The sequence below is a fragment of the Trichomycterus rosablanca genome, chromosome 4 (assembly GCF_030014385.1).
Source record: "Trichomycterus rosablanca isolate fTriRos1 chromosome 4, fTriRos1.hap1, whole genome shotgun sequence".
NCBI classification, from domain to species: Eukaryota; Metazoa; Chordata; class Actinopteri; order Siluriformes; family Trichomycteridae; genus Trichomycterus; species Trichomycterus rosablanca.
Genome location: NC_085991.1, coordinates 21,851,104 through 21,873,236, shown reverse-complemented (window position 1 = coordinate 21,873,236; position 22,133 = coordinate 21,851,104). Strand labels below are relative to the sequence as shown.

At 39.1% G+C, this 22,133-nt stretch overlaps 1 protein-coding gene across 5 annotated transcripts in view; it reads right to left on the bottom strand.

The window, feature by feature from the left end:
• The window catches only part of ctnnd2b (catenin (cadherin-associated protein), delta 2b), a 178,199-nt gene that overhangs the window by 99,396 nt on the left and 56,670 nt on the right, over positions 1-22,133 (bottom strand). For all 5 annotated transcript variants that reach the window (XM_062993956.1, XM_062993958.1, XM_062993960.1 and 2 more), the window contains exon 3: positions 2,563-2,675. In XM_062993956.1, coding sequence (XP_062850026.1) covers positions 2,563-2,675 — 113 coding nt within the window. The remainder of the gene's footprint in view (positions 1-2,562; positions 2,676-22,133) is intronic.

Here is a 22,133-nt window from a genome sequence, read left to right as displayed (position 1 = left end):
GCACAGCAATCGAACATCTTACCACCTACACTTGACGAGTGCAGTGCGGTATAGAGCTGTGTACGGAGAGCCACACCCTCTACCGCACTCCTTTCCCATCTCCGTGCAGGCGCCACCAACCAGCCAGCAGAGGTCGTAATTGCACTAGTCTGAGAGAGAGTCCCCATCCAGCTTAATCCCGCCCCTTATCTGTACAACAGGCCAATCGTTGCTCATGTGGCGGCTCAGCCTAAGCTGGCAAGGCAGAGCCGAGATTCGATACGGTGTATTCGAGATCTCAGCTCTGATGAACAGCGTGTGTTTTACCGCTGCGCCACCTGAGCGGCCTCTCTTGAAGTTTGGTACAATGTCATGACCAATCATTCAAAACAGTGTAACTTCAATATGCTATTAACTTTTTACTCTTATTTTGCCTTTGTCCGATTTTTGAGAGTTGCAGCCATCAAATTCTAAACGTGTTTATATTCATAAAATGCAAAAAAAAAGCTAATCAGTGAATAAATTGGAAATTTTTTACTTTCTACTTTTAATGATTAAATAAAAATTCAAGAAAAATTCATTTAAAAAATGTCATAAATTCTTCCTTTTATTGCATTTTTACTAAATATTCCAACTACTCTGGCAATGGTTTTGCATTTGATGGAATTGACTCAAAGACGTACACTGTCAGCGACACAACTTAGGTAAAATATTAATATTGTAATTATACTAAATATGCAAAAAAACCTCCAACTGTATTCTACCTCATAGCCACCATTCCAGGCTAATGCTCCTCATCCCTGACTAGCATGTCTTCATGGACCCAGTATATGCCAAGCCAACAGGAGGATTTGGACTTATTTGGCAGCAAGGCAGTCTGGCAGTTTTAGCTTAACGCTCCCTAGCTGTGCTGGGCAGACAGCGTTTAGCGAAACAGCTCTATGTGACAGGAGGAGGCTCAACAGAAAGCATTTAACAGCAAGCTAAAAGCCATGCTTACTCGAGCGGATGTACAGGATTTTAGCCCAGATACTTACAGCATCCTACAATAAAGCAACAGTATCTTTATTATTTATTTAACATTTTAATCAATTTGAAAGGTGCAGTATGTATGTTTTGTAACTCAGCAGGTATTGAAGTGAGGGATTGGTTGGCCAATGTATTTTGTCAACACACAGATTAGATTAGCTTCACTGCTTGGATAATAAACTATTACTTTAAATGTCAGACATAACCAATCATGTCTGTGCAGATGCCTGGCCAGCAGATAGCACCAATGAGATTCTCAGTAGTTGTGGGCTAGCATTTAGCAGACTTCTTGATATTTGCCTTTAAATTCTGATGATTGTACAAAGTACCCAACACACACCCTCTCAACCATCCAGCGGAGAACACAATTACAACAGCAATGAACAATCCCTTCGACCATCCCTCCAAACAGACATATGCAATCATGTCTGTGTAGGTGCCTGTTCAGTTGATAGCAGAGCTGAGATTTAAACTCGTGAGACTCAAGATGTCAGCGGTGGTGGGTTAGAGCATTAGATCACTGCTTCATCAAGGCACCCAAGTGATTACACTTGTTCATAATATGCTCAAGAGGGCAAAATGATTACCATCTTAACCATAACCTTTAATTGTACTAATAAAACCATGTAAATGTAGATCAGAAGAGAAAACATTCCAATGTTACATTTGTGACAGTTCCTAAGGCGTGAATGATTAAATCCAAACTATATCTGAATACTTTTGACTAGACAGATGAAAATAACTTATGAAAAAGTAAAAAACCTGTCTCTAGGTTTACTACAGTATACAGAACAGCCCCCCATTGTCTGGCTGTGACCCAAAAATAACACTGTGCCAAATAACCACAATGTCACACAACCCTATTCTCCCCCTCTCGACAGAATTATCAGAATTTCATGTGTTCAGTGTTCTGAAAAAAGCCACGTTTCATTAAACAAATAGGACACTTTTTAAACCAACTTCTCCCCGCAAGCTGTATTTATGACAATAATGCTTGTTTCTTGCATAGAACCACAGTGGTGGAAACATTTGATTGTATCACTTTATACAAAGCAAGGCCACAGGCTAAGAGGGGTATATTATTTGCTATAATAAATGATGAGAGGGGAAAATGAAGCAAAGACATTTTTATGCATGTATCATAACCTAACATTTCATCATTTTTAGCCTGAGCGTGTTTACAACTTAACATTAAAACATTTCAAGCCTTAAAAACTCAACACTAACATTCGTCCTGTCTGTAACTGGTCACAAAGTGTATTTCATGATCATGGTCATGTTTCATGGTATGTTTACAAAGTGTATACAAGAAATGTAGTAGCATATGTGGTACATGTGTATCCAAAAGCAGCTTAATTCTGTGATTTAATGCATCAACACATTAATCCTCCTAATCTTGTGTTATAATTTGATTTAACAATCAGTGTGATAAATAGGCTGAAAACATTTGGTTAAACAACTGTTATTTTAAGTTAAATGCATCATAACTTTGTAATAACTGTTCATAATAATAAAAAGCTGAATGCAAAAATCAGGATGCTCTAGTCGGCCTACCTTATGCTGCTCACACTTCCGGTTTCAGATCCCAGTTTGCAACGCTCCAACTGAGTAGCCACAATCTGGCGCTCAGCTTCCAGCTCTCTAGTCAGTCTCTCAAACTGCAGCTCCTGTACATATAACACAAACCCTCAGAATGAACATGAACTGATATAATCATGTCATTAAATGCGTTTACAATTACTGTGTGACAAATACTATTAGGAGCTATTACATACACACCTACGGTATCTACCTGTGACACTCAATATTCCAGGGACTATTCTTGGAATTACAGTGGTACCTTGAAACTCAATGCCAATTGGTTCTAGGAGCAGCGTTGAGTTTAAAAGACGTTGAGTTTCAAGGTATTTTTTCCCTTAAGGATGTATGAGAAACCTGTTAATGTGTTCCATAGTCCCATGGAACTGCATATATTTAAGGCTAATGTAAAATAATGAGGTTGTTTTTGACAAGTAGCCACTGAAAATACCACAAATATAGTATAAAAAACACTGAAATACAATTGAAAAAGTTAAAAATCCATATAAAATGCAATAAAACCTTCTCTTTACCATTACTTCTTTATTGAAGTATTTGCAGTATATTGCAGAAAAAATATGTAAGATGAATTATTTGTACTTTATAGTGTCATTAATCAACAAATTTGTGCCTTTTTGGCTCTAAAGCTCTGTCAGACTCTGTCCATGCACATGACATTTATCCCTCCCCCATTTCTTCACATCAGTCTGTGCAAAAGCATCACTGAGTAAACTGAATCACTCAGAAATTACTCTTTTCAAGTGAATTATTCATTGGAATCGAATCAGGTGTCGCGCGTTATCAACTCAATGAATCAGTGCATTTGTTTGGTTTTTGTTAGTTAGATAGACAAACACAATTGAATATGGATTTATATATTTTGAAATTAATCTGGAAATATTCTGGAAACATACAATGGCCACCAAGAAGAAAAACAAGTGGATTATATCCCTAATGAAACAACACATGGATATAGATCTGGTCTCAATTTGAAGAAGAGAAGCTCAGGTAAGCAGCGGTAATGATTTTATGCTAATAGCAAAGCATTATAATAGCATAAATGTCATTGTGAGATTCTGCTGGTTTGTTTGATATAAATATTTTTACGTTTTACCGCACCGCTCAAGCCAACCGCTGAACAAAGTGACAGTCGCATACACGTCGAGTTTAAGGGTACAAATTTCTCGACGAAGGGCGCCGAGTTTCAAAGATTTCGAGTTTAGGGGACGTTGAGTTACAAGGTACTACTGTATATTATCAATTATTCAATTATACTTCCTCACAAAAAAATTACTACATAATTGTGCCTAATATTAAGTTACATAATTTTGAGTTTAAATGAAAACCATCTACTTTTTTGACAAATGTCCATGTGCACTATTATTCCACTCCCAACCTTAGTACTTAGGTGAATTAATAGTTAATAAGCTCTAATAAGCGATTTTGCTAAGTGCTAACAAGCTTCTGACACCTCTCTTGCAGAATTTTTATCCATTTTTCTCATGCAAAAGCTTCCAGCTCATTCGGATTTGATGGCCTTGTGCTGCAACCGCTTTCTTTAAATCCCAGCAAAGAGTTTAACTGAGTTTTAAATCAGGATTAAAATTCTGGTCATAAGCATCGCCTTTCTTGTGCCACACAAACCCTTGTGTTGCTTGCTCAGAAGTGGTGTGCAATGTGCATTATGGAGATCACTGCTAAAGGATCTTCTTATGTTTGCCACTGACACATTTGTTCCAGCCTTCATTACTTCATCCTGTAAATATAATGCAGTAACACAGGGGATTGTCTTCCTTATCCTGACATGACTGCTAAGGCCTCTACATGAAATGATCTCTCTCCCATAGCCAGGCAGGTTTGCTGTTGTGGCACAAGTTTGGAACTTCAAGGCAATAATCCCAGTGGTGTCTCTACGAATGTTTAAACGCTTGAAAAGCTTCTTATACTCATTGCTCATTTAATTCAATAATCTGTTTTTAGTTTTCACCATGGTAGCAAGACACCTTGAACACTTAAATTTCTAGGTGGTTTTTATATAATACACCACAGCTAAAGTAAGTTAAACAGGTATATTCAGTTCTTAATGGTTTAATCATGTTGTAACCCAACTTTAACTTATACAGACTAGCCTAAATACAGAATAGAAAGGGAACCCTAAACGCAAGCTGGGGCTGGTGAAATACAAGCGGTAAGCCCCGGCTCAGCATGGTTCCACTACATGGGGACCGCTCTGATAAAGAGGGTCGGGGCAGCTTGCTCATCCTGGGTAGTTCCAAGGTGACACGCCCAAACTGCACCAACCTTGGCTGAATAAAGGAGGCTGGCATCCCATAAACTGAACCAGACCTAGCCAGCACCAGGGTTTCACAGAGAAAAACAGGTCTGCCAGACAGAGGAGCTGGGAAATTGTGATATATAAAAAATTTAACCAGGAGTAAATTAACACTCACAAGGTACAGGTAATTAAAAGATGTCAATTACAAGAAATCAACACATGAATTATCTGCACCTCCGTGCCCCATCTGCAAGCAAAAATAGCGATGCAGAAGGACATGACTCACTTCCGAACTCCTTCAGCAGAAGAGCCAGTTTACACACTGATTAATTACTAAACGAGCCAGTTCAAGCAAGAAATAAATAAAGTGGAATAAATGAGCATAAGAATTTTCCCTCTCACAGTCCTCTGCTTAGTTTCTGCTAATAAATGCTCTAAAAGAATTCTGATGAGTATTAAGCTCAGAGGCCAACAGCAGCAATAAACATTCTCTCACTCTCGGTTTAATTAGATATGCACTGCCTAACACTTAATGACAAAGCTGTCAATGCTAGATCAGAAGTTGAAATCCCAGTGTGCCTGTTAAAAGTAAGCACTGTGGAAAATACAGTCCAAGAGAGATGGGGTTGCACTAGGGACAGAAAGTTTGAGAGAAAGAGTCACATACAGTGAAAAGGGGGCATAACAAGTAACCGATGTGACAGATAGAGAGGCATATTATAAGAAATGAATGAAAAAAAGAACGTATAGTGGAAAAAGTATGAATAGAAAAATCAGAAAAGAAAAAGTAAGGTAAATAGGAAGCGATACACTTTATGGCTAAAGCTTCAGGTGTTTTAACCAGACCCTTTGCTACTAAATATTAAAACCTGTAGTTTCGAAATGGGATGTCCAACAAGATTTTTGTCAGGTGTCTACACACTTTTGAGCACAATAAGACTCACAATAATTGTAGAATACAGCTCCTAAGAAAGACTATGTGCATTTAACGCATCTTGAGTATCAGCACTCTATTCAACTAGGGATTACTCACACAAAATGTATTGATTTAACCACATGCAGAGCAACTAATGTATATCATGCACATCCTACCAGTATGACTTGATAGTATACTTTTTATCAAAGAAAAATAGAAATGATTACACTGGTAAATTAAATATCAAACATATTCTGACAAAAGCATTTAAAAAAAATAGAATTAGAGTCATTTCAGACAGAAAGATCAAGACAAACAAAAACAGGCATGGGGACAATTGAGTAGTGAAGATGTAGCAGAAAAGAGAATGAGGATGAGTGACAAGTCAGCATGGAGGAGATTACAGAGAGACCGTTTGAGGAAAAGGCCTGTTCTGGGGTTTTAGTGCTTAAAGCATAGCCAACACTTCATTTGAGAAAAAAGGATAAAATGGGTTCACTTAGCCACAAGGTCAAAATTCCCCCATTTTCTGTTTCTTTCTACAAATCTGTCTGTCTGTCTGTCTGTCTGTTTATCTATTTCTCAATGTCCTGTAGTTTAAGGCACACAGAGCAACATAATGCATCACCTGCTATTCTGGGCAGGAACCCAGGTCCAGCCTACATAAATGCCCATTCATTTTTGTGACTGAACAAGAGGGCTTTATACACACCACTGCCGAACTGGGATGGAGCAACCTTGATAAGTAGAAACATTATTTGAAAAATCTAAATAAGCAGGAATCAAAGAAAGTAAATGCATAGTGACAACTGGAGGGCAGTGAAGCTCTGTTAACAATATTATTAAAAATAAAAGGGTTGAGGGTGGCACTGCAAGAGTGTGGGAGAGACATGCACAGAGCAACATACCGCTTTAAGGGTCTTTTGCATATCAAATAACATTCTTAATGAATTCTTAAGAGTTCAATAGAAATCTGGTAAGGGTTCTTCTGAAAAACCATTTAGCAGGATTTTTAAAAACATTGTTAGCCTGCACAAGTAGAATATTTTAATATTTGATAATATAATTAAATATTTTAAGTTAAATCATTGTTTCTGATACTAAGTAAAACATTCTAACTGTAATTATTAGTTAGCCTTGGTAGAAATTGGTAAAAAAGGTTAGGAAATGTATATATATATACACCGATCAACCATAACATTAAAACCAACTCCTTGTTTCTACACTCACTGTTCATTTTATCAGTTCCACTTACCATATAGAAGCACTTTGTAGTTCTACAATTACTGACTGTAGTCCATCTGTTTTTCTGCATGCTTTGTTAGCCCCCTTTCATGCTGTTCTTCAATGGTCAGGACTTAGCATTGAAGCACTTAGCACTGCAGTGACACTGACACAGTGGTGGTGTATTAGTCTGTGTGAGTGGAAAAGACACAGCAATGCTGATGGAGTTTTTAAACACCTCACTGTCCCTGCTGGTTTGGGAATATTCCACCAACCAAAAATATCAAGCCAACAGCGCCCCATGGGCAGTGTCCTGTGACCACTGATGAAGGTCTAGAAGATGACCAACTCAAACAGCAGCAATAGATGAGCGATCGTCTCTGACTTTACATCTACAAGGTGAACCAACTAGGTAGGAGTGTCTTGTAGAGTGCACAGTGAGTGGACACGGTATTTTAAAACTCCAGCAGCGCTGCTGTGTCTGATCCACTCATACCAGCACAACACACACTAACACACCACCACCATATCAGTGTCACTGCAGTGCTGAGAATGATCCACCACCCAAATAATACCTGCTCTGTAGTAGTTCTAGGAGAGTCCTGACAATTAAAGAACAGGGTGAAAGGGGGCTAACAAAGCATGCAGATAAATAGATGGACTACAGTCAGTAATTGTAGAACTACAAAGTGCTTCTATATGGTAAGTGGAGCTGATAAAATGGACAGTGAGTGTAAAAACAAGGAGGCGGTTTTAATGGTATGGCTGATCAGTGTATATAAAACTTGTTATATATAAGTCTTCTTCCATATCACTTGTATATACAGTATATAAGTCTTCTTCCATATCACTTGATAGGACTGGAGAAAGAACTCTGAGCAATCCTCAATACAGTAGCTCTCCAAAAGCTTAAAGCATTTTAATTATTTATTGTAATGTGAACAAAGAAGTTACAAAGTACTATATAATTATTATATTAACAATTCAAAAAGAATCTGTTGATGCATGCTCAATAATCCAGGTACACAAATCCACAAAGTTGAATCAGTTCATCTGGACACAAGTTTGTTGTAGAGATACGTTTCGTCACTCAATCCGAATGACTTCTTCAGTCTGATTGAGTAACGAAACGTATCTCTACAACAAACTTGTGTCCAGATGAACTGATTCAACTTTGTGGAGAATTCAAAAAGAGGATTTAGTATTTAACTGTAATGATACATTGTATATATAAAGACTAGAAACAAAATAAGTTTGAAAAGACCTTTACATTAAATATAGAAGCTTAATTTCTTTGACATTATGCCATTTGTATGAATAATGCATCATTTTCTATTAAGCATGTCTGAAAGTGCCAATAGTTACACATCTGGTTATGTTAAAACATTTAAAAAGTAAGAAAGTAAGTATGTGACCACATTTGTTTTATTACAATTTTAACCAATCGTTACCAGAACAGTTATGACAAATTTTTAAGAAAGTCATGAGAACTCCAAATCCAGATTTTTGCCCCTCTAGTGTTACTTTTGGTTACTTTACTAACAATAGGTATGGTCATTTATTATAAGTGTAGCTTTTTTCAAAAGATCAACATGTGGAGGGTATTTTAAAAAAACGGTGTAGCTTCGTTTACTCGTATCCCAATTTCAGGCTGTGTCCCAAACCTCTACTACACTAAGTATTATCTACTCAGTATGATGTTTGAGGCGCAATCAAAGATGACTTTATCAGACACACACACACACACACACACACACACACAGTGAGTGTGTGTATTAGTGTGCTAAGAGTTAGCAGAACAATAAACACAGCGCAGTCGAGCAAACTAGAGCGTGTACGCGCGCGCTGCTAATAGCTGCAGCACCTGTTGCCTTCAGAGCGCAAATTGAAACAAACAGCGACACTTACCTGCACACACACGGCACACTCCTCAACCTGCAGCACAGCAAACTTACATGAGCGTAAAGCACCCCGACATCCCGCTCCTCCACAAACAACGCTTTAACCTCCACTTAACCACAGCACAGAGTGAGCAGAGTGAACACAGAGTGAATAGAGTGAACAGAGCCTCGCTGCAGCGCCACAGAGGACATGCAGCGCGCTCCTGCACAAAAGTCGCCATGGCAACACAGCATTTCGAGCCCACTCGCTATTGTTCATGCAACGCTAAGTCACAAAAGGCCCCGCCCATCAGGGCCCACTTAGCCCCGCCCACTTTCTTTATTCCTTTCCATTAGCCCTCCAGTCTGAACAGCAGAGCAGTAATGGGGGAAGTTGTTCTCTGCTCTACCTTGATTGTACTGGTTTTAGAGATCATTTGTGTATGTTAACGTCTTTGAAATTCGATACAAAATATCATTTTTGTATATATAGCTATTCGGATATTTAAAATAAAGATATAAACCATCAATACATGTTAACAAAGCTCCTGAGTTCAAAGTTTAAAACTATGTTTGTTTGTTTGTTTATTAGGATTTTAACATCATGTTTTACACTTTGGTTACATTCATGACAGGAACGGTAGTTACTCATTACACAAGGTTCATCAGTTCACAAGGTTATATCAAACACAGTCCTGGACAATTTAGTATCTCCAATTTACCTCACTTGCATGTCTTTGGACTGTGGGAGGAAACCGGAGCACCCGGAGTAAACCCACGCAGACACGGGGAGAACATGCAAACTCCACACAGAAAGTACCCGGACTGCCCCACCTGGGGATCGAACCCAGGACCTTCTTGCTGTGAGGCGACAGTGCTACCCTCTGAGCCACTGTGCCACCCTTAAAACTATGTAACATCAAACTTTTATCTTACCCTGACCAAATGTTGACTGGTTTAAAATGCACTGGTCAGTTTTAAAATGTTCTTAATATTAAACAACAGCACTGGTAGTTTTGTTTATTAGGAATTTAATGTCATGTTTTACACTCTTTGGTTACATTCATGACAGGAACGGTAGTCACTCATTACACAAGATTCATCAGTTCACAAGGTTATATTGAACACAGTCATGGACATTTCTTGATGCATGCTCAATAATCCAGGTACACAAATCCTGAACAGTCATGGACAATTTAGTATCTCCATTTCACCTCACTTGCAAGTCTTTGGACTGTGGGAGGAAACTGGAGCACCCGGAGGAAACACATGCAGACACGGGGAGAACATGTAAACTCCACACAGAAAGGACATGGACCGCCCCACCTGGGGATCGAACCCAGGACCTTTTTGCTGTGAGGCGACAGTGCTACCCACTTAGCCAGCACTGGTAGAATGGACACCAAATAGCAACATGTTTTCTAAGGTCACATACATACATGAGTGCGGCACTTTGCACATTGTCTTCATTTCATTCATGCACAACCGAATCACAACCTCTGTTAAACCTTTGCATTTGAGTGATAAAAATTTAAATAAAAATTACTTCAATAATTCAGTACCTATATTCTTAAAAATTTAAAGCGAAACTGCAGTATTATACTGCCAGATACAATGCAAGAGACCTGTACTGATCTGTAGCAACTGTTCATTACAATGAACCAGTTTTTGTGAACCAGTTTATGCAAAAATGACAGTGACAGTATAATCAATTTATCATCAACTATAATGTCTCACACTTCATTGTTTTTATTTTTACTTACAGTGACATATGACACACACACATATGATATAGGTAGATTCCTGTAGATACCAAGATAAAAGTCACTTGCTGATAACCCTGCAATGTCCGAATTGTGTTTCATACTATAGTAATACACACTACATAAAACACAATACACAAGTCCTGTGCACCTGATATTATATAAATTGATATTTAAAATATATCCACAGAAATAGGACAATTTACTTTCTATTCACTGGGAACTTTATTTTAAATCATTATCTGTATTTATATGTACATTATTCTCATTTGATAGCACAGGGTGGCAGAGAGGTAAAGTATGCCAACCCACTATTGCTAAGATCTGGGGATCCAGCATTCGAATCTTAGCAGTGTTATCAGCTAGTCGGGCATTGACGTGAACATGATTGGCTGAATGTCCAGGGGTGAACAAAACAGTCTAGTCATTTGGAAGTGCACTTGCCAGTGTGCTCTTAGTGCCAGTCCCAAGCCCGAATAAAAACAGGAAGGTTGTGTGAGGAAAGCATTTACGCATTTGGTGTAAAAACTGTGCCAAGTCTGGTATGCAGAGCAGATCTGCTCTGGCGACCCCAAAATATGGGAGCAGCTAAAAGAATTAACAAAAATTGTCATTTACAGCAACATTGGGAAGCAATATAAACAAAATGATGCTGGTTAATTATGGTCCCACTGTTTTGGGGTCAAGTATTTAGGTGAAATTGTTTCACAGTAACACAGTACAGAAAGCTCGGATTTAAATTTTTTTATGTAGTAGCACCCATGCAAACATATGGTGTAGATAGATATTTTGCATCTTTATGCTTGAAGCAATGCAGATGCAAAGCTTAAGTGCCACATCCATTGTCAGGTAAGACAACTGCATCCAAACAATGCAGAGCCAGGCTAGGTTGTTTTACATTAATAATAGTAGTATATAATTAATAGTAGTAATAATAGTTTTGGTACCCTATAAAAACTAATACATTAAAAAAACTGGAAATGGCTCATCTTTTGTACAATTGTGACATATGCTTATTGGAAGACTGAAATGAGTTGCTACAACAACCATAGCTAATGTATTTATTGCAAAACCTTATTTGGTGGGTATAATAATTAATAACATAATAAAGCTATTAGGTAGTAAGTAAAAATTATGTCACATTGTAAAGGACAAATGCATTGAAATTTTTGTTTCAAGTTTCTCCTATTATTTAAAGCAGTGTGTTAAATATATACATATGGAAATGGACGGGTTACATCTTGCTACTGAAGTGCGAGGTAAAGCCCTGCACTTGCAAAAACTAAAAATAAACCCGAGTGCACGATGCTTAACCAATGTAGAACAATACTGTGGCTAAAATGACACTTACAAAAAGTAGGATAAATACAAATACAAAAAGGTAGCCAAAGTAACATAAAGTAACAAATGAAAGACACAAAAACAGGTAGCACAGTACTAAAAACTGGTTGTCACTATATCATAGGCTGTTCCAGCTGTCTGCTGAACAACCCAGTTCTCCGAAAAAGAGCAAGGATAGGGAACCCTCCAAAACAAGCCAGGGACGACAATGCACAAGCAACACAACAACCCCAACAAGCTATGTGGATTTACAAGGACGTCACCCAACATTTCACACTTCCAGGGCTGTCCCATAGTGAGACCCAAAAATGCCTCAACACTGGCTAAGTTCCCAGAAAGAGATAAAAAGTATGTTGGCATCAGCAGAAAACTGGACTGTACCAAGCTTAGCATCACGATTCTAGAGAAAAGGCAGAATGCGAGACAGAGTAGCTGGCAATGAGAAACTGTGATATATAGAAACACTCCCGCCTAGAGCAAATTAACACTTACAAGGCGAAGGTGCAAGATTCTACAACTAGCCCAGTACAGATTCTGTTCTTTCTTAATTTTGGATTTAGAGTCTAAGGCTGATTGTTAAAATAAAAACACTTTCCAAAACACTTTGCTCATCTGTTTGTTTATTAGGATTTTAACCTCATGTTTTACACTTTTGGTTACATTCATGACAGGAACGGTAGTTACTCATTACACAAGATTCACTAGTTCACACAAGGTTATATTGAACACAGTCATGGACAATTTAGTATCTCCAATTTACACCTCACTTGCACGTCTTTGGACTGTGGGAGGAAACCGGAGCACTTGGAGTAAACCCACGCAGACACGGGGAGAACATGCAAACTCCACACAGAAAGGACCCGGACCGCTCGACCTGGGGATCAAACCCAGGACCTTCTTGTTGTGAGGCGACAGTGCGACCCACCGTGCCGCCCGCTCATCTGTTTGGCTTGTCAATATAACATCGAACCAGTAAATGTATATGAACTCTTTTGTTCTATAATTGGTATTTAGTAATTCAATAATTGACACTTGAAGGTGCTGATTTGACTTGCAGAATGAAAGTGAAATTTTAGAAAATTGTGGGATTACTTGCGTTAACACTTATTAAGAAGTGCTTTTTTTTACAGAAATGTGCAGTTTGGTGCACAGACCCCTTCCACTGCCATTGCTACTTTGATCTTAAGATCTGATCATAGATTAAGTTTGGTCCTGCCCTAATTGAACTTAGTTCTAAACCATAATGCTTCCTCTAGCATGCTTTACTGTTGCGATTTGGCTTGAGCTATTTTGTTGTTGTGCAGTCCCATTTTTATCCAAGCACAGCACTGTGTATTACAGAAGAAAAAGCTTTGTTTTGTTAGGTGGTTTTCAGGTTGTCTTCCTGTTTGGCGCACACTGTTTCTGGGACCTTCACCAGAATAAAAGTCAAAATAATAAATAATTATTGCCTTAATTTAATTCAATTCTTTTTAAAGGTTAAACTTGCATATATCTACAAAACTAAATATATTTATACTTAAGTGTATCTCTACATGCACCCTGTCGTGCACCCCAGGCAGAAACACTATAAAATATCTATGGCAAGAAAAACAAAAGTTTGTCAGGGAATGAGGGTAGTGGAAGCACTCTGCTTTGTTCTTCGCCTCTCTTTAAGAGCTCTCAGTACCTGTTCCACATCAGTGGCCTACAATGTCTGGGCTGTGTGTGGCATGAGTGGGTAAATATAGATTCTCATGCAGGAAGCCCAGAGGCAACGGCCAGTCACCAGCCTACAAATTACTGCAATCACAGTCACTGTTCAGTTTGACTAACTAACCTTTCGCTCTAACGTCAGACCTGAAGATCTAAGTGGAAACATAATGAAGCAGTAGATGCTCAACTGAATGTCCGAAATAACCCAAAGTCCAAAACAATCTCTACTTTACCTGGTAATGAATTGGATCATTCCAAGACATGTGAGGTCAGTTGTGACCTTGTCTATAAACAGAACTGAAAACAACTGTGGCTATCTATTATTCAAAAATGGCCCAATGTACCACAAGAGAAGTTTAATTCACACACACAAAGTTTTGTAAACAAGCCGAGTCTTTAAAAATAAGTCTTTAATTATTATTTAATAGCTTAAATTTGTAATTGTTTGTTTACCCTCTGTATACTGATCTGAAACATTAGGTCTGCCGCCTTAAACCGTATGGCAGAGCATTTTACAGTATATTTCATAACACTTGTGCATGTCAATGTCATTTAACAGCATGTATTAAATGTTGGGCTGATGGTAGTTATTAATACTACACGTGTTGAATGCAGCAGGTATGGGCAGCATAAGGACCTGAGTGATTTGGACAAGGGCCAAACTGTTATGCCCAGACAACTGGATTGAAGCAAGTTGTGCTCACATGTAGCTATGGTGAGTACCCACTGTCTGTCGTCTGAGAAGGGACAAGACACAATCCGCAGACAGGGTGATAGACAGCCAAGACTCACTGATGCCAGAAAACAACAGCAGATATAAAGTCTGATACAGACCAGCAGAATGGCTACTATGGCTTAATTAGTATCCATAAATATATTTTAAGAAAAAGTACATTGAGATCATATGCTGCCTTCAAGACGTCATCTTTTCCAGGGATGTCCATGCATTTTTCAACAAGACGATGCGAAACTACATGCTGCACACATTACAGAGGCATGGCTGTGGAAGAAGAGGGTACGGGTACTGAACGGGCCTGCCTGCAGTTCTGACCTGTCCCCAATAGAGAATGTGTGGATCATTTTGAAACGAAAAATGCAACAACAACGACCCCGTACTGTTGTCTTAAGACGTGTTTGCAGGAAGAATGAGACAAAATAAAAATTGAAGTTCACCAGATAAAACATTAAATATCTCAGGTTCATCCTGTCTGCAATCAAATAAAAGTCAAAGTAAATGTTATTATTTGCATTTTCCATGCTGTCCCAACTTTTTCTGATTTGGGGTAGTACATTGTTTGTCCCACTTGTGCTACACAGTGTGTAACTATAATTAATAACTAATAATTGATTCTCTTTCTGTGTGGACTTTACCACAAGTCCAAAGATGTATATATATATACTGTATATATACTGTATACAGTGTATCACAAAAGTGAGTACACCCCTCACATTTCTGCAGATATTTAAGTATATCTTTTCATGGGACAACACTGACAAAATGACACTTTGACACAATGAAAAGTAGTCTGTGTGCAGCTTATATAACAGTGTAAATTTATTCTTCCCTCAAAATAACTCAATATACAGCCATTAATGTCTAAACCACCGGCAACAAAAGTGAGTACACCCCTTAGTGAAAGTTCCTGAAGTGTCAATATTTTGTGTGGCCACCATTATTTCCCAGAACTGCCTTAACTCTCCTGGGCATGGAGTTTACCAGAGCTTCACAGGTTGCCACTGGAATGCTTTTCCACTCCTCCATGACGACATCACGGAGCTGGCGGATATTCGAGACTTTGCGCTCCTCCACCTTCCGCTTGAGGATGCCCCAAAGATGTTCTATTGGGTTTAGGTCTGGAGACATGCTTGGCCAGTCCATCACCTTTACCCTCAGCCTCTTCAATAAAGCAGTGGTCGTCTTAGAGGTGTGTTTGGGGTCATTATCATGCTGGAACACTGCCCTACGACCCAGTTTCCGGAGGGAGGGGATCATGCTCTGCTTCAGTATTTCACAGTACATATTGGAGTTCATGTGTCCCTCAATGAAATGTAACTCCCCAACACCTGCTGCACTCATGCAGCCCCAGACCATGGCATTCCCACCACCATGCTTGACTGTAGGCATGACACACTTATCTTTGTACTCCTCACCTGATTGCCGCCACACATGCTTGAGACCATCTGAACCAAACAAATTATTCTTGGTCTCATCAGACCATAGGACATGGTTCCAGTAATCCATGTCCTTTGTTGACATGTCTTCAGCAAACTGTTTGCGGGCTTTCTTGTGTAGAGACTTCAGAAGAGGCTTCCTTCTGGGGTGACAGCCATGCAGACCAATTTGATGTAGTGTGCGGCGTATGGTCTGAGCACTGACAGACTGACCCCCCACCTTTTCAATCTCTGCAGCAATGCTGACAGCACTCCTGCGCCTATCTTTCAAAGACAGCAGTTGGATGTGACGCTGAGCACGTGCACTCAGCTTCTTTGGACGACCAACGCGAGGTCTGTTCTGAGTGGACCCTGCTCTTTTAAAACGCTGGATGATCTTGGCCACTGTGCTGCAGCTCAGTTTCAGGGTGTTGGCAATCTTCTTGTAGCCTTGGCCATCTTCATGTAGCGCAACAATTCGTCTTTTAAGATCCTCAGAGAGTTCTTTGCCATGAGGTGCCATGTTGGAACTTTCAGTGACCAGTATGAGAGAGTGTGAGAGCTGTACTACTAAATTGAACACACCTGCTCCCTATGCACACCTGAGACCTAGTAACACTAACGAGTCACATGACATTTTGGAGGGAAAATGCTCAATTTGGACATTTAGGGGTGTAGTCTCTTAGGGGTGTAATCACTTTTGTTGCTGGTGGTTTAGACATTAATGGCTGTTTATTGAGTTATTTTGAGGGAAGAATAAATTTACACTGTTATATAAGCTGCACACAGACTACTTTTCATTGTGTCAAAGTGTCATTTTGTCAGTGTTGTCCCATGAAAAGATATACTTAAATATCTGCAGAAATGTGAGGGGTGTACTCACTTTTGTGATACACTGTATATATATATATATATATATATATATATATATATATATATATATATATATATACACACACAGTGCCATCAGAAAGTATTCACACCCCTTCACTTTTTCCACATTTTGTTACGTTACAGACATATTTGAAAACCAATTTGAGTATGGTTTTCTTTTAAAAAATCTACACGAAATAGCACTTAATGACAAAGTGAAAACATGTTTTCAGACATTTTTTTTTCTGCCATGTGCCTTTTAGTGAGGAGTGGCTTCCATCTGGCCACTCTACCATAAAGTCCTGATTGGTGGAGTGTGTTAGCAATGGTTGACCTACTGGATGGTTGTCCTATCTCCACAAGGGAACACTGGAGCTCTGCCTTAGTGACCATTGGGACCAAAGGGTCTCAACTGTGAGACCTTTTATAGACAAGTGTGTGCCATTCCAAATTATGTTCAGTCAACTGAATTTACCACAGGTGGTCTCCAATCAAGTTGTAGAAGCATCTCAAGGATGATCAGTGTAAACTGGATGCACCTGAGCTCAATTTTGAGCGTCATAGCAAAGGGTATGAATACTTATGTACCTATTTTGTTTAAATGTTAAAATTTTTGAAAGATTTACAAAAATGTCTGAAAACATGTTTTCACTTTGTCATTATGGGCTATTTTGTGTAGATTTTTTAAAAGAAAACTATACTCAAATCGGATTTCGAATATGTCTGTAACGTAAGAAAATGTATAAATATATATATAATATATAAAATATATTTGACAACACTTCATTGATATAATGGTATGGCAGAGGTAGAGAAAGACCACCTAAATGTTCTTACTAAATATGTGTGACTACAATTGATTAAAGGTTTGATTTAATAAAAAAAAACAATAATTTGAACAGCTAAATTACATTTATCTAATTTCTAGGATAATTTAAATACAAAGTCTATTCATGCATCCATATTCACCAACCACCTCATCCTGTTTTTCTCTAATTTTAATGTATCTCTATATTTTTTCCCACATATGTTTCAACATAACAGTTCACAGATGTTCACAGTACCACCAACGCTGCACTGTCAAGCTCTGCCACATGCATGACATCCATACTTGTCAAAGAGGACTGCAGTTATTCTTCTTGCCAGTCAGTGTCAGATTGATGGAATGTCTTACAAGCACATGGCCAGGTGTCCACATGCTTTCGGTTATATAATGTATAATAAGGTTTGAAGGGCAGCACAGACCTTGGTTTTTCACCCTGTAGTCACTGTTTGTTGGCATGAGTTTTTTTCAGCCGCTCCACTTGAGTAAAAGTGTGTGTGTCACCCTGTGATCACCCCTGGGGGGCTGTGGGACTTGAAGAAGATGGAAGGGTACCTACCGAGAGCCTGATCGGAGTACAGCAGGTATTGAAAAAATATATATTATGTTTTTACCTGTGTATCACAATGTACAGTGTATCACAAAAGTGAGTACACCCCTCACATTTCTGCAAATATTTTATTATATCTTTTCATGAGACAACACTATAGAAATAAAACTTGGATATAACTTAGAGTAGTCAGTGTACAGCGTGTATAGCAGTGTAGATTTACTGTCTTCTGAAAATAACTCAACACACAGCCATTAATGTCTAAATGGCTGGCAACATAAGTGAGTACACCCCACAGTGAACATGTCCAAATTGTGCCCAAAGTGTCAATATTTTGTGTGACCACCATTATTATCCAGCACTGAGTGTTGTCATCTTGGAGGTTGTGTTTGGGGTCGTTATCCTGTTGGAAAACTGCCATGAGGCCCAGTTTTCGAAGGGAGGGGATCATGCTCTGTTTCAGAATGTCACAGTACATGTTGGAATTCATGTTTCCCTCAATGAACTGCAGCTCCCCAGTGCCAGCAACACTCATGCAGCCCAAGACCATGATGCTACCACCACCATGCTTGACTGTAGGCAAGATACAGTTGTCTTGGTACTTCTCACCAGGGCGCCGCCACACATGCTGGACACCATCTGAGCCAAACAAGTTTATCTTGGTCTCGTCAGACCACAGGGCATTCCAGTAATCCATGTTCTTGGACTGCTTGTCTTCAGCAAACTGTTTGTGGGCTTTCTTGTGCGTCAGCTTCCTTCTGGGATGACGACCATGCAGACCGAGTTGATGCAGTGTGCGGCGTATGGTCTGAGCACTGACAGGCTGACCTCCCACGTCTTCAACCTCTGCAGCAATGCTGGCAGCACTCATGTGTCTATTTTTTAAAGCCAACCTCTGGATATGACGCCGAACACGTGGACTCAACTTCTTTGGTCGACCCTGGCGAAGCCTGTTCCGAGTGGAACCTGTCCTGGAAAACCGCTGTATGACCTTGGCCACCATGCTGTAGCTCAGTTTCAGGGTGTTAGCAATCTTCTTATAGCCTAGGCCATCTTTGTGGAGAGCAACAATTCTATTTCTCACATCCTCAGAGAGTTCTTTGCCATGAGGTGCCATGTTGAATATCCAGTGGCCAGTATGAGAGAATTGTACCCAAAACACCAAATTTAACAGCCCTGCTCCCCATTTACACCTGGGACCTTGACACATGACACCAGGGAGGGACAACGACACATTTGGGCACAATTTGGACATGTTCACTGTGGGGTGTACTCACTTATGTTGCCAGCTATTTAGACATTAATGGCTGTGTGTTGAGTTATTTTCAGAAGACAGTAAATCTACACTGCTATACAAGCTGTACACTGACTACTCTAAGTTATATCCAAGTTTCATGTCTATAGTGTTGTCCCATGAAAAGATATAATGAAATATTTGCAGAAATGTGAGGGGTGTACTCACTTTTGTGATACACTGTATATTTGTATGTCTGAAGTTTTATAAGCCGTTTGGAACATGATGCTCTAAATATTACACACCTGTATTAAATCTTGCATAAGGTTTTACCCATGTGTATTAAACACAGTGATGCGTCAGGTAGTTTCCTTAACTAAAGGTCTAACTGCACCTCGCTGACAAGGGCTGGATTTTAACCTTCTTAGAAAAGACTGAGTCTAAAATTTGTCCAGGGAAAACCTCCTAAACTTCTTTATTGTGGGATATAACCCAATAACTAAAGCTCTGCTGAACTTAATGGGACCACCATCAGTCCTCTCCCCGACTTTGACCCCATCACCCAAGTACCAGCAGTGCCCTAAAGGAAAAAATAAACTATAGCCCCCATTAAACTGTAAGAACTGACATGTGGAATAGTTTCAGTAAGAGACTTCCCCCAAGCCTTGCTAGATATCTTCTATAATGTTTCCTTTGGTGCTAAAAAAGACAAATACCTGTAAAAATGACAAATCCTTCCTGGTGTATGAAAGGCTGCTATCCTCAATACAGCAAACAATATCACCACAGTAGTTTCTGAAGACCCTGACTCAAAATGATTATCTCTAAATGGTTAACTCATCTTGGGTAAATTATTCTAATTAAAAATGTAATGTTTTGGGTTAATGTGATGACACAGCTGGTGGACTGGGTTGTAGGAATCTGGATTTAATTCTCACCTCCGGTCACTGTCCTCCTTATGTTTGACATGTTCATGTCATGCATTAAAACCACCTCATTGTTTCTACACTCACTGTCCATTTTACCATATTTTATATTATATTTTACCATAAAGAAGCACTTTCTCTGCATGCTTTGTTAGCCCCCTTTCACCCTGTTCTTCAATGGTCAGGACCCCCACAGGACCACTACAGGGCAGGTATTATTTAGGTGGTGGATGATTCTCAGCACTGCGGTGACACTGACATGGTGGTGGTGTGTTAGTGTGTGTTGTGCTAGTATGAGTGGATAAGACACAGCAATGCTGATGGAGTTTTAAACACCTCACTGTCCCTGCTGGACTGAGAATAGTCCACCAACCATAAATATCCAGCCTACAGCGCCCTGTGGGCAGCGTCCTGTAACCACTGATGAAGGTCTAGAAGATGGCCAACTCAAACAGCAGCAATAGATGAGCGATTGTCTCTGACTTTACATCTACAAGGTGGACCAACTAGGTAGGAGTGTCTAAAAGAGTGGACAATGAGTGGACACGGTATTTAAAAACTCCAGCAGTGCTGCTGTGTCTGATCCACTCATACCAGCACAACACACACTAACACACCACCACCATGTCAGTGTCACTGCAGTGCTGAGAATGATCCACCACCTAAATAATACCTGCTCTGTGGTGGTCCTGTGGGGGTCCTGACCATTGAAGAACAGGGTGAAAGCAGGCTAAAAAGGTAAGTAGAGAAATAGATGGACTACAGTCAGTAATTGTAGAACTACAAAGTGCTTCTATATGGTAAGTGGAGCTGATAAAATGGACAGTGAGTGTAGAAACAAAGAGGTGGTTTTAATGTTATGGCTGATCAGTGTATTATTGTTGTTGGAATTATTAGTAGTAGTAGTAGTAGGAGTTGTATTAGTAGTAGTAGTAAGAGAAGCCATTGCTTTGTAGTAATAGTATTATTATTAGTAGCAGTAATACATGTTGTAGTAAAAGTATAAGTCTGTCAGTAGAAATGCCACCTGTATCAATGCTGATTTTTTGTAACATATCTGGCAACTCTGATCACAGCAGAATGCATCTGGTTTATTCAATTCTACACAGTCTAAATCTAGAATTTTCAAAGCACATAAGGCCAGAGGAATGATCAGCAAATTATAATCAAAAATTACTTTTAATGGTTTGACTGTATTTTGTATATATAAACAAATTCTGAATTTGATGCACTCAAAATTAGCAAAATAAAAAAATATATAAAATACACAGTAAATTAATAAAACTTGGTAAATTAAACAGATGAACTGGTAACAGGTTAGTGTGTGTAAAATAATTCAGCAAAGGCTAGCAAAGAGGCATCATGGCACATTACTTGTGCCAACATTTAGGATAAAATTGTAAGTCATACAAAAAGTAAAAAATAGGTCTTTTATATCTACCATATATAATATTGTAAACAGATTCTGATGGCATTGATTGACAAACATTCATGCTCATGTGATAAATATAATCACATGGTCTTAAAAGTATTTTGGAAAACCTTTGTTAGTTAACACAGTCCACAATCAAGAAATCCAACCACAATGAGATAGCAACACATCAATTCTATGCAGAAAAGCCGCCAAATGTTCTCTATCCAAGCTCATTCGAGATGGCCTGAAAAACAGTGGAATTGTGCCAGGGTCAGGTGAGTCCATGTTTCATCTTCTTTTTAGGATAAAAGACGTCAAAATTCTCTTTGCCAAAGATTAACGGAACCATTGAGAGTGTTATGAGCAAAAAGTTCAAAAGCCATCTAGGTTTGAAGGTACACTGGATACAGAAGCATATTGGGAGTAATATGCTGCCATTGGGAGTAATATGCTGCCATATACGTCATGTAGGCTGCCATTAG